This window comes from Pagrus pagrus (assembly GCF_965226575.1).
Source record: "Pagrus pagrus genome assembly, chromosome: 11".
NCBI classification, from domain to species: domain Eukaryota; kingdom Metazoa; phylum Chordata; class Actinopteri; order Spariformes; family Sparidae; genus Pagrus; species Pagrus pagrus.
In genome coordinates, this window is record NC_140195.1 from 2,795,511 (window position 1) to 2,808,935 (window position 13,425).

Below are 13,425 nucleotides of genomic sequence, written 5' to 3' on the forward strand. Positions count from 1 at the left end.
GTGTATAACACGGATACGGATAATAAACCATGCTAACACTTAGCATACCAGCTGTTCAATCCACGCTAACCCTTTAGTATCTGACGTCTCGTGACAGCTAACTGCTAACCTGCTCCACAACAACAAGCAGAGTGAAGGCTTTGTTCTGGCCTCAGGATTTTTAATGAAGTATTGATGAAAAACTAGTGGAAAGATTTAATTGTGGAGCTGTTTCATCTGCAGCTGACGAACAGCTAACCGGAGACAAAAGACCTTAAACAAAAAGAGACAAACAAAGAAGAATTAGGGGAAGGAGAAACGGTGACAGAGGAATGTTTGATGAGATGTTTGATGTCCGTCATATCTATCTTTATCAGCCTTTATTTCCATCATTACTGTGTCAGTCATCAGCTCGACAGAGGAGGCTTTGTGGCGGGACAGAGTCAGACAGTCGGAGAGCGAGAGAGAAGAGAAGGGAGAGATGGGGAGGGTGATTACACCGCGAGGGTGTGAGGGAAATGCAGCCAATGAGAGAGAGATCGTATCTTTAAAAGGTCTCACACATTTTCAAAGAGCTGTCTGCTTGACTGGAAGCTGTACAGCAGGCAACGCACACACCCACCCACACACACACACACACACACACACACACACAGGGTGTCACACCTAAAGAGTGTAAAAACTAAACTAAACAAAAACAACACTGGAGTTGTCTGCACGGAGCCAAAATCGTAGACAAAAACACACACAGAGATGTTTCCACGCTCGTCATGTCGCTCGTAAAAAAAGCAGAATTGGCAGAGAACACACTGATTATAATCGGCGGGCCACACACACACACACACACACACACACACACACACACACACACACACACACACACACACAGTGATGATCTCAGACGGCTTCTGCTCACCTACAGGCAGGCGGACAGGAGAGAAAAGAAACGTCTGTCATGTAATCCATGAAATTGTCTGGTCTTGATCCGCTCAGCCTTCTGATCAGAGCTACTGCTGGTGGTTAAATCCATCTAATACCCATAATGCTTTGTGCTAGAGGGTCATTTCCCGGTGTTAATCTGATGTATGACTCAAATTTAACCCATATTTTTAAGGACCAAACCACCCAAACTGATCAAACTAACTCATAAGACTGATGATAAAAACAGTTTGCATGACCTGATATCACACCATGAACACATCGTAAAGAAAACAGCTGACAGGCAACATGCAAATACTTAATTTGCCTGCGTGTGAGGAAACAACTTCTCAACGGTTTATGTTAATAATCCAGAAAGTCGGTTTGCACTTGCATCATCAGGAGCACATTGTACTGGTGGATGAAGAAAATAAATTAAAAGTAAGTTGAAACCCCGCTGAAGACCAAACCTACACCAGAAGCTCAGTGACTGTGTCATAGCCTTCAAAAATGTAATGTTAAGCTTCACTTGACATCAAACTTCGGATATTTCTAGAGTTAAACTTCTTCGAACGCGTCTGGTGTGAGCTCAGCTTCACTCCTGAAAAAGTCATGTCAGAAACTGTTGGTGTTTTCCGCACTAGAAGCCTCCACCCTGCGGCTCGGAGCCGGCTGGCACTTTCAAGGTAACTCTGACGCTCAGACCACATCAATCGCAGGAAGCATTCGGTCGGGAGCAGCTGGCACCGCGCTCGCTCTTACGCACGGCGAACAATGGAAGCTACCTCGACACTGGATGTGAGTGTGTGTGTGTCTGTGTGTGTCTGTGTATGAGTCTTTAATTGTGTTTGTCCTGTAGGGAAACCTGCCAACGCAACAGGAAATTAAGAGCACGTGACGCTGAGGAACATCTGAATCTGTCTAGTAAGAAACCGTCCAGCTCCAGTAAAGTCCATCTTAATGAAACTTTAAAAGTGCTGCATTGTGGCAGCTTTACAGGCTGTTTAAAGGGTCAGTTCACCCGATTTTAAACAAGAAAAAACACTTACGTCAGGAGGTATCAGTGAAGATGTTTCTGGTTTTTTTTCTGCATCCGCACCCACTGCTGTTTTTCTTTGTCATATAACGGTCGAGTGTGTATCTTTATGGTTTTTGTTGACTTGCTTCCTGTTTTATTTTGGTAGATTTATCCTCATCTGTCGGGTTTTACATTCCACTTCCTGTCTTTGTGTTTTTCCTGCCATTTTTTTTGCTTCACCTGTCTTTTATTAGTCTGTTTCAGTCCTGTGTTTCCAGTCTCTTCCCTGGTCGTGTTTTATCTTCGTGTCTTTCCTGTTTGCTGCCTCGTGGGATCCTGGTTAGTAGTTAGTTTTAGTTTTCTGTGCTCTTCCTGCTTTTGTTGCCTGACTTTTACTGCCAACCTTCTCTTTTGTGAATTCAGCATTTATGTTAATAAAGTTTGCTTTTTCTGTCTTCCTGCCTTAGTGTCTTGCATATGAGTCCCTTTTTTGCCTAACCTTAAAATTGCACATTGTTTTTGGGGAAAGATCTTAAATGACTGAATAAACAAACTGACCTTAAAGGACGACAAGATTTCATACTGTTTTACTTTTACGTTTATATTTGGCGGACCCTGCCACCAGCTTCAAACAGTGTGCAGGGACCTTATTCTCATCTGAGAACAGCTTGTTTATTCACTCACCAAAACAATGAATATTTCTGAGTTTGTATTATTACCTCATTAATATTGTAAATATTCAAATTTCAGAGTTTGAAGCTCTTCTCCAAAACTACATAGCGCCCCTTTAACTGCAGATTAATAGATAATGAGTTAGTTGCAGCCCTAAATGACGACTTGCTGCTGACATTTCATTAAAAAAATCCATTCATCCACTATAAATATCTGCCTGTCACTGAGATAAATCGGGAAGAGGAAGACGTCGAGGGACGGAGGGGAAAGACACTTAAACACTAAAGTTTTGGATCACATCATCCGTGTTTTAGCAAATACTTTATTCTGAGGAAGACAAATAAAAATCAAGTATCAAATGGCTCCGTTTGAGTTATGATCGCGCTGCTCTCTGCGCCTTCATTTCTGGTGGATTGACCCTTTAAGTGTCTCTGCAAATACCTGAAATCACTGGCAGTGCAGAAAGCTCAATGCAGCGCTGCAGGGCTGAAGACAGTGTGATGACACGCAGGCTTTTTTTTTTTCCTGGAGGAGGAAGGATTATGGAAAAAGAGAAGACCTCACCTGAAGAACACACACACACACACACACACACACACACACACACACACACACACACACACACACACACACACACTCCCAACTGAAGCCTATATTGTGCTCTAATAATAGGCTGCAGAAACAGACAAACATCCCCTGTTCTGTTCCTCTGTCATCTCCTCCTTCCTCTTCTTCACCTCCATTTTTCCTCTCAATTTTAAACCTCCTTCCTCTTTTTCCACGGTCTCGCCCTCCTTCCTGCTCTCCTCCTCCTCCTCCTCCTCCTCCTCTCTTCCTGGGAATTTTGGATGTCTCCCTCCTTCCCATCATGTAATCCCTTATTGGTCTTTTTCCATCTCCACCCTCCTCCTCCATCTCCACCCTCCCCTTCACCTGTCATTACAGACTCCTTCCACTGTCACACACCTGAGGAATGAAGCTCTACACACACACACACATCTGCAAACACACACACACACACACTACCCTTAGATCACACAGCCAACTGTACAAGACAACGGTGAAGTGTGTTGAACTGGGTATGACCTCATCGGATGATTCAAATTCTTCCTACAGTTAATCAGGTAGCTGTCACTCCTCTTATATTTTCTTTCCCGCCTCCTTCGCCGCCCTCGACAAGGAGCCGGGCATGTACAGATACAGATGTAGATATGGAAAATAACGACGTGATATTGTTTCAACATGTTTTTGGTGCATTTCAAACTGAGATGAGTGAAGGTGAAAGTGACGTGGAGAATAAGGAGCGACGGTAATGACGAAGAGGATAACGCTGAAGAGGAATAAGAGCAGGAGATAGTAGAAGAAAGGAAGGTAGAGGAGACGGAGATGGTCTCTATCAGGCTGTGTGTTATCTGTGAGCGATAGGGTGGTACAGATATAGAAAGACAGCAGGAGGAAGAGGAGGTGTCAGCTGATGCTCTTCATTTTAAAGTCTGACTCGTGTCAATGAATGAGAAGAAGAAGGAATCAGAGGACATGAAACAGTTTTAAATCAATGAAATGAAAGAGTAGTTTTCAGGAGGTTTGCAGCAACGTCCCACACTGCAGAGACTCTCCTGCTTCAGATTCCTGTCAGATGTGTTTCACAAACTGCGTGATGGGCGGAGCAGGCAGTGCTTGGTACACCTGCTCTCTGATAAACTGGTCCTGACAGAGGCTGCACAGAATATTTACTGCCCGCTGAATCCCACATCGTCAGAAGTCAATATGCTTTTTTTATTTTCTCAATCTAAATGTGCACAGAGCTGCTTCACCTTCTGGACTCACACACACCTCTGAGAGAGAGAGAGAGAGAGACAGAGAGAGAGAGCAGTGGTGTCCGCTCAGTCATGTGTCGGCATCTGCTCGTCCATATTTACGGGCCTGGCTGTGTGCACGGGGACATTATCATGCTGAAACAGGAAAGGGCCTTCCCCAAACTGTTACCACAAAACTGCAAGTACGCTCCGTCCGTCTCCAGTATCATCATACCACATGTTGTAGCATTACATCTGAGCCAGGGGCCGAGCCCGAACCATTAACACCAGTTTATATCAGCTTGTAGACAGCGGTGTCCACTTATTTCAGGCCAGAGTACGACATGTGTACGACACCGACATTTTGGGAGAGAGCTGATTTGCTTTCTTGACGAAAAGAAAGACGCCACTCTCGTGTCTGTACGCTCAGTACGGAGCTACCGCTAACAGCTGGTAAGCTTAGCTTAGCACAAAGACTGTAAATAGGGGGAAACAGTAAGCCTAGCTCTGTTTAAAGGTAACGGTAAGCAGTGTTTTTGCTTATAAGAGGCACTTTTATAACTTATTATTGCAAATCTATGAAGTTGGGTACGAGTCAACATCCAAAAAGTTGTAAAAAATGTACAGCTGGTTAGCTTAGCTTAGCACAAAGACTGTAAAAAGGGGGGAACAGTTAGCCTAGCGCTGTTCAAAGGTAACACAACAAATGAACACATGTTGTTTAACCCCTGCGTGTGAAGCAGAGTTTGTGCTAAGCTAATTTACCTGGCTACGGGCTGCTGTAGTTCATATTTAGCAACCAGGCACGAGTTATATGAATCTTATCGTCTAACTCTGAGGAAGACAGCCATAGTTTAGTCTATAGATAGAGAGACACAGAGAGAGAGAGAGGGAGAGAGAGGGAGAGAGGAGTTGGGGTAGTTTAACGAGCCCTCCCCTCGGCGGGTTGAGACAGGTTAACTGACATTCCGATCTCTCCCTCTCGTTGTCTTTCATTCAGGCAGAGGTGGTGGTGGGGGGGTTTGCAAGAGGTGTGTGTGTGTGTGTGTGTGTGTGTGTGTGTGTGTGTGTGGTGGGGTCCTCAACACACTCTCTTGAGCCCTGTCACCGACACACACACACACACACACACACACACGATCGTAAAAACTCTGGCATTAGCCCACCTACATTCCTTCAAGACAAAATTGCAACCTGGTAACTAGAGACCCTCCCCCTCCTCTCTCTCTCTCTCTCGCTCGCCCTTCTGAGTTTTTGTGCCACCCAGGAAATATTTTGATGCGACGATGAAGATCGTAAAACATTTTGTAACAACGAGACGCTGCAGGAATGCATCTTCGAATTCAAATTGCGTGGCTGCTTACCAGCTGGCTTTTGTACGGGAAGTTGTCTCAAAACCAAAACCGCCCACGCAACACTGTAGAAGACCACATGACTAATATACACCTGGGGCTAAAGCGTATTGCCATTATACATTACTAATACCTTTTTTTTATATTAAATAATTCACTGTTTCGTCTATAAAATGTCAGATAATTGTGATGAATGTCGCATGCAGTCTTTTACATTTGGGCAACTGGACCCAGTGAATGTTTTAAGCAGTGTTTTTGCTTAAAAGCAGCACTTTTATAACTTATTATTGCAAATCTATGAAGTTGGGTGACTTACAAGAGACATCACAGTCTGTAGTCAAGGTCCAAAAAGTTGTAAAAGCTTTGGTTAACTTTAGTTTGGGCGATACTGACATCAGAAACAGGTGTTTGTATTAATACTCAACAACTTAACAGAACTGTGAGCATCCTTTACCTCTAATAAACTGTATTATACAGGCACAGTGAGATAAAAAGGATGTTTGGCTGCAGGTTGTCTGCGTCCAGTCAGAGCTGAATGCTTGTGAGAACTCTTCCAGGCTCATTTTTGCTCCATGAAAACATTTCATTCTTTCTTTTATTGCTGCCACAAGGTAAACAGGATTATAAAAGGCTTTTACAAGCTACGCACACACACACCCACACACACACACAGTGACAGTCACAGCTCCCTGCCTCTCTATTGAGACCTTCAAACCCAGATAGAGTGAGGAAAAAAAGAGAGAGAGGGAGGGAGAGGGAGGAAGGGAGTAAAGTAAAGAGCGAGGAGAAGAGGGAGGACAGAGAGACACAGTGAATGTCTCAGTGCCGATGAATGAGGAGGGCACTCGAGCAGGAGAGCCTCGGCACAAAAGAGCCGCATTCAGACACATAAAAGGTTGCTCAAGAGCGACGTTCAAAAACACAAAAAGGTTAACTCGGAGCACAGAGCGCAGTGTGTAGTGAGCGTATGTGCTGTACATACACTCAGACTGAAGAGTTAACCGGTGTTTATCACTGAGTTTAACCAGTTGCTAGAGTCAGATTTACTGCGTTCATTATCAGAGAGGACGAGGCTGAGCAGATCATCACTGCGAGGTCGCCAGCGGGATTTTAACAGCAGCCGACAGACGACTGCGAGGGAGATTAATGGCGGTGATAACGGCGGGCAAGGCAGGTCTTTAATCTAGAAAACCAGGATCATTCTGTCGAGCTGAAATCCAGGAAAACTTTCGAGGGAGTGTCCTGAGAAGACATTCATCAGTCCTTGAGAATAAAACACAGTTGAGAAAACTGTCCGGTGGAGCAGTGAAACATTGTCAGACCTCGTGACAATCTCACAGGGCCACAACCACAACAGCAATTAAACCTTAACAGAGCTGGTTTACAGGCTAACGACCAAACCCTGGCTTATCCTCCTTTTAACACCTATTGTTCAAATTGCCAAATGAAAATGTTGACAGTCCACAATCAGAGCAAACAATCTGAAACTTTAAGACTCAGTTTTCAAACAAAATCAGTTTGTTTGTGTTGTTTTCTTTTGGAGTATCCTAAAAGTCGGATGCCCTGTTCCTCCTTAAACATAATTAAAGCACGACATGGGACGGGAACAGATTCATGAAGTCGAGTTGGTTTGAGTTGTCTTTACAATACCTTCTGATTTTACTGCAAAAACCTAAAAGAAAAGCAGGCAGCTAGTTAAAGGGGGGACCGCCAGGGAGCTAAAGTAAGATATAACAACCTTCTTGCTGGTGGAAATATGAAAGGAGTGTTTTCTGTCTCAAGAGCACAAACAAAGGAAGATGCAGTCTGATCTCCAGTGACGCAGCTGATTACGTTTACATGATGCAACACAACACAAATGTAACCGACAGCGTCAGACGTCACGTTGCATCGGACGCTCACGTGCAGCCAGGACACGGCTGTTACACGTGAACATCTTCAGATCTTCACAGGGCTGAACTTCAAGAACCAAAACAGCAATTACAACTGAACTAGGCTAGCTTACAGGCTAAAGGCTGCACTGTCCAAACACTATGACATCCTCCCTTTAATACCTACTTTTTCAAACTTCCTGCTGAAAAGGCTGATAATCTAAAACCAGAGGAAACAATCGACAACTTTCTCCTGAACCAACCAGCACCGCAGCACATGCGCGTGCTTCTGTATGTATATTGAACGGTTCCTACCTGTCCGAGGTCCAGAGTGACGTTCACCTCGTTGAACTCGGTGCTGCGGGACAGAGGCGGGCTCTGCCACCATCGCTCCGTCCCGTCGATGGCGTTGGTGATGGGATGGGCGCGATCGCTGTCGCCCTGGCTGCAGATGTCACAGTACTGGCCCTGAGGAGGCAGAGACGGAGAGGGTTTAGTCTTCAGTCGAGCCTGAAACTTTACAGTCAAACATCAAACCAACATGTCTAAATCTTGATGGACAAAAGGCATTTTAATGTGTTTCATTCTCAGAGACATTTGTTAGTGTAACCTACATTGATTAATGAGGGATTTAAGTTACAGTCCGGCCTCTATAACCGGCCAAAACAGCAGCACAATGTCTCAAAGTCACAGTAAACTCCGATGAAAAGAAGAGATTTCTTTCACAACTGTTTGTCCCTGAAGCTCCCGCGCTCAAGTTTCATATATTTCCTACAGAGAGGTGACTCCACTCGGGTTACTGCAACACTGAGGCTCCCGCCTGTATTGTAGTTTTTCTGCTCGCAGGATCGTTCAGTTGGTTTAGTTGTGTGTCAGCAGGTCAGGGAGGATGAACGGATCAAACCCGGGTCATTCACAGACTCCCCGATGTCTCACTGCACCAAACACCTGCCACCACCGTCTCAAACACACGACTGTTAGAGAGTGATTTGTAATTGTAAGTGCACAGATAATAAAATCTGAGAGACCCTGAGAGGTTGATTGACAGTTGATCTCTGTGTGGTGCAGAGAGGAAGAAGGGGGGGGGGGGGGGAGGTCAGGAGAAGAGGGTGGAGACCTCTGACCTCGGTGACCTGCAGTGATAACATCACCTGACCCCGGCTTTTGTTCAGGTCCGTGCTTGTTTGGTTTATGCTAACGCTTACATAGCCAGCAGTGATTGGGTTAAATGCTCAGACAAACCAACCTGGATTAGCTGAGACAGGAGAGGCTTTAGGGTTCCTATAGAGGTGGAGGGGACACTTTTAAGTGGACATGTCCACCTGTGCTTAAATCATCAAGGGAGGAAACTTTTGGGGATTCCTGAACATGTTGACCTACAGTATGAGGAGTGTATGTGGAGAGATCGTGTCAACTCGACCTATATAAACAACTGGAAAGGATCCCTGTAATCAAACTCTCAATCGTTACCCGTTCCATCCTCGACACTTCCTCTTAAAAGCAAGCATGACATCTGGAAATGAACCTGTAGAGCACTTTCTTTCTGTCTCATCCTCTTCCTCTTTAAGGTGAATAAGAAAAACTCTCTGACTGAGGAATCCATGTCCTCAGGGCAGAACCAGAGCGTTACTCAGTCAACATCTGCGGCTGTATGTAATCTAGCTTTTAAACACAACATGTAGCTTCACTCGTACTTCCTCTAACTCTTTCTCTCTCTCTACGTCACATGTGTTTGTCTCTCCTCCTCCTGGCATCAGGATTTTAAAGGAAATTAAAGCCGCATGCAAAGATTTAAAGACAACAATCTCATCTTTAAACTGCCTCCAAACACCAGAATCAACCCGACAACCTCCTCGTCACATCCAGAGGGAAAGCAGTTCACTGATGTCTCCTGCGTTGGACAGATATGGCCGCCTGCCACCGCTGCAGCTTTACACTTTCTCTCATTGCTCCTCCAAACAAGCCGAGACACGCTTTAATTTATGATTTCAATTCAAGGGAAAAACCAGAGCATGGGAAGTTTTGCTTTTTACAGCGTGTTTTGAAAATCTATTGTGTGGTCAAACAAAGGCCTCGGGTTAGTGTAGTTTATCCGTGTCAGGTTACAGGACAGGACGGGGTGATGAGGCTGCGTTTCCAGGTGTAAAAGGCTGTAAAGTAAAATGTATAATGGCTCCTGTGTCCTGTTTTTCATTTATAATGTGAGGCTGCAGTACTGAGGGGCTCACTTGTGTGCGCTCCTGCCGATGAGACGTCTTTTTGTTTGTCGGCCACGATTTTTGTGAAAACTTGTGGCGTCGTGCACCTCGAACGCTCGGAGACAGGAGGAGATTCTGACCTCTGACTTTAACTGTAGCGCAGCGTTAGACACTAGCATCAGCATGCTAACATGCTCACAACGACAACGCTAACGTGCTGATATTTAACGTTTGCTAACACTTGCTAACAGTAAACACAAAAGTGCAGCTGAGGCTGATGGGAAAATCGTGAGTGTTGAAGGTATTTGGGGGAACACACACCAACATCGCCACAGGGGGAAATGATGCTCAGTATGTTGATGATGATGATGCTGCTTATTAATTCAGTACATAAAAGTACAAGTTAATTAGTGGTGGCCACTGTAGTTTAGTCCCAGGTAAGGAGGACGATTTAGTTTATTTATGCTTTGAGAAAAAACCTTTAACTCTAGTGTCACACACACACACACACACACACACACACACACACACACATTCCTGTGCTCCTCCTGCTGTTTTTAATTAATAAAAACACTCTCACGTCTTGCTGTCAAATCAAAACAGGATTAACCTCGACACAGAAAAGTGTGTGTGTGTGTGTGTGTGTGTGTGTGTGTGTGTGTTTTCTGACTCTGTTCATGTGTGCGTGTGTGTGTGTGTGTGTGTGTGTGTGTGTGTGTGTGTGTGTGTGTGTGTGTGTTTTCTGACTCTGTTCATGTGTGCGTGTGTGTGTGTGTGTGTGTGTGTGTGTGTGTGTGTGTGTGTGTGTGCTGTTCACTAACCCAACAAGTGGGCCGAGCCACAAAAGCCCAGCAAAGTGGGCTAAACCTCTTAGCCCCGAACACATAATGCACCGCTCCCTGAGCTAATGACCAGATTTCTTGGGTTCATTTTGAAGATTTCCTGAACTAATTACGCACCAAACTTCACCCACTTCTTCTGCTGCGAGCAGGAAGATCAGAGAGAGACCGGATGATAAGAAACTTGGATGAGAGAATATTAAACCTTAATCCAACCGTGTGGAGGAGCTGAAGTGGGTCGAATGTGGTCGGGAATCACGCCTGCGAGAGTTTAACAGCAGAGAGTCGATTCTCACAAGCTGAACTTAAGTTGATTGTTCAGCTTAATATGTCTTCTTCCTTTCTTTCTTCCATTTAAGGTGTTTGACAAGAATCTCAAGCAGCCAAACTCCCCTCAACGACGTCTCAGACCACCTGCTGCTCAGCCTCTACCTCGGCTGATCAATCTATCCTTTATGCAGCTTCATCTTTAAGTCTGATCTCCTCTGATTTCCATCCTGATTGATACTTACTAGCAATAACACATTTCTAAGCTCATCACCGAAGGAAGCGGCGCTCGCCTCTTCAGTCTCTCCCTAACAGAGCGGATAAACCCGGCCTGATTGGACGACACGGGTCAGTCACCGTGAGGAATGTGGGGAACAGGTGGGAGAGGAGAAGAAGAAGGCAACAGGGCCGGCGTGTTATCGGCCGGAGGGTTGCTTTAATGGTTAACCCGTGAAACTGCAATAATCCTTTGTGTGTTAACTGGTGATACCCGGGGGCTTGATTGTCAAACACACAATGAGCCTGCCGCCGCCGGCTTTTACAAACTCGTCACCACGTTAGAAACCCATCTGTAAAAACAACAGCCTCGTCGGTAGCTGCATTTTTCTGTGTCCACTCACAAGTGAAATGTTGCCTCTCTCCTTATATAAGTGGCCCGTGTTAGCTGCTGCCAAGTCCTACAAAGGAAGCAGTGCATGAAATAATGACCTGGCAGAGCAGCTGGAGGTTGGTGCACACTGCTGACCCCCTCTGCTCCACTCTCTGCTTCTGAATGCAGTCAAGTGTGTGCGAGCTGGCGTCCACGTTAAGCTCCGACACAACACTGATCGATTGAAATATGCAGATATGGGAACGAGAACCAGCAACTGTGACTGTATCGCACATTTTAAAGGAGATTACACAAGTTTAATGACTAAATACTCTAAATCTGATACAAGTAAGTCATTAAAACAGACAGATATGGCAATAATATGGGAATATTAGAGCTGCAAATGCAAAAACAACAGGCTTGGATCACCATAGGATCATTTTAAGCCCAAATAAAGTGTTAAAGTCACCATACATACACACTACAGGGACTTCAGTCACTGTCTGTCACTACTGAGCACCGCAGACACACTTGGAGCCTACAGGGATACCACAGGAATGTTTAAATAATGCAAAAAATCACTTTAAAACTCACATTTGATCACAAACAGCAAAAATATCCCTGGAGAACAACAGGAGTTTTGCAGTAAAGTGGGTTGAAATCACTGCAAATTCAAGTATATCCACTTAAGATGCATTATAAGTCCCTACTGTAACATCACACACACACTACAGGAGTTATAACATGGTTATAAAGGATAAAAATGTAATTAAAGTCATTTTACGCACCAAACAGCAGCTGTGAGAAAATCTGTTATGAGGAATAAACTGATTAAACCTCAAAATATAATAATGAATGTTTTTAACTAGTTCTCTGACTCCATAAGGTCCAACAAAGACCCACCACTGAGCGACAGAAGCGGGACTAAGATGCTCTTAAAGTCCGGTCCTGCTCACCTGGATGGTCTGGCTCGGGTCCCCGGACACCGGGCCTCCGACCAGCTTGCAGTACAGGTCGTGCACGGTCCTGCCGCCCTCTTCCTCCCCGCAGGTCGCCGTGGCGGTGATCTTGGTGCCCTCCGCCAGGTTGAAGTACGGCGGGTGCAGGCTGTAGCCGTTCACCCCGTTGGTCGGCAGCTCCTGCGCCGACACGGAGCTCAGCAGCAGCGGCCACAGCAGCAGCAGCAGCAGCGCCGCCCGCGCCCCGGTGCGCCGAGCCGGGGAGAGCGCAGCAGCAGCGAGCGGCGCCGGTCCGCTCGCCATCATCATCTCTCTCTCTCCACCTGTTCGCTCGATCCGCTCCGGGAATAAAAAAAAGTTTGAAGGAAGGAGTCAATCTGAGCAGAAGGACAAGTGGCTACTGCATTTGTGGAGGGAACAGTGAGGGAGGTGTGCTGCGGACCGGAGAAGAAAAAAGGAGGAAGGGGAGCTGGTTCGTAGTCCTGGAGCGCGGAGCGTCGAGGCTTTCTGTCCTCCAGCAGCCACCTAACTCACTGTGCTCTCTCCCTCCCTCTCTCTCTGCCTGCCTGCCTCCCCCTCCCTCCCTCTCTCTCTGCCTGCCTCCCCCCTCCCTCCCTCTCTGCAGGCCCGTCCCCAGTGGCTGGAGGAGGGCACAGCCTCCATCAATGCTCAGTGTTGCACAGTGTTTTTAAAAGTATCCACAGGTCAAACTGGAGTTAAAGTGAAGATATCATGTTAAAATACGAGTTTAGTAAAAGTGAAAGTCACCAAAAATGAATCATAAGTGAGCAAAAGTCCTAAAGCATCGATATCACAGGTGCAATGTGGAAGAATTTTACTTAAAAACATTTAAAAAATGAACTTTAAATATCAGCAGAAGGTGAAGAAACAACAGTTTTGACATTATGACGTCTGTGCTAACTGCACGGCTAACTGAGCTAACAAGCTAACGTCAGCTACAGGATGC

At 45.5% G+C, this 13,425-nt stretch overlaps 1 protein-coding gene across 2 annotated transcripts in view; it reads right to left on the reverse strand.

The window, feature by feature from the left end:
* Positions 1–12,961, reverse strand: part of lama5 (laminin, alpha 5) — a 90,472-nt gene extending 77,511 nt beyond the window's left edge. For both annotated transcript variants that reach the window (XM_084367813.1, XM_084367812.1), the window contains exons 1-2: positions 12,456–12,961; positions 7,922–8,074 (exon numbers count right to left, since the gene is read on the reverse strand). In XM_084367813.1, coding sequence (XP_084223939.1) covers positions 7,922–8,074; positions 12,456–12,767 — 465 coding nt within the window. In that variant the 5' untranslated portion in view covers positions 12,768–12,961. The remainder of the gene's footprint in view (positions 1–7,921; positions 8,075–12,455) is intronic.
* Positions 12,962–13,425: the final 464 nt, after the last annotated feature.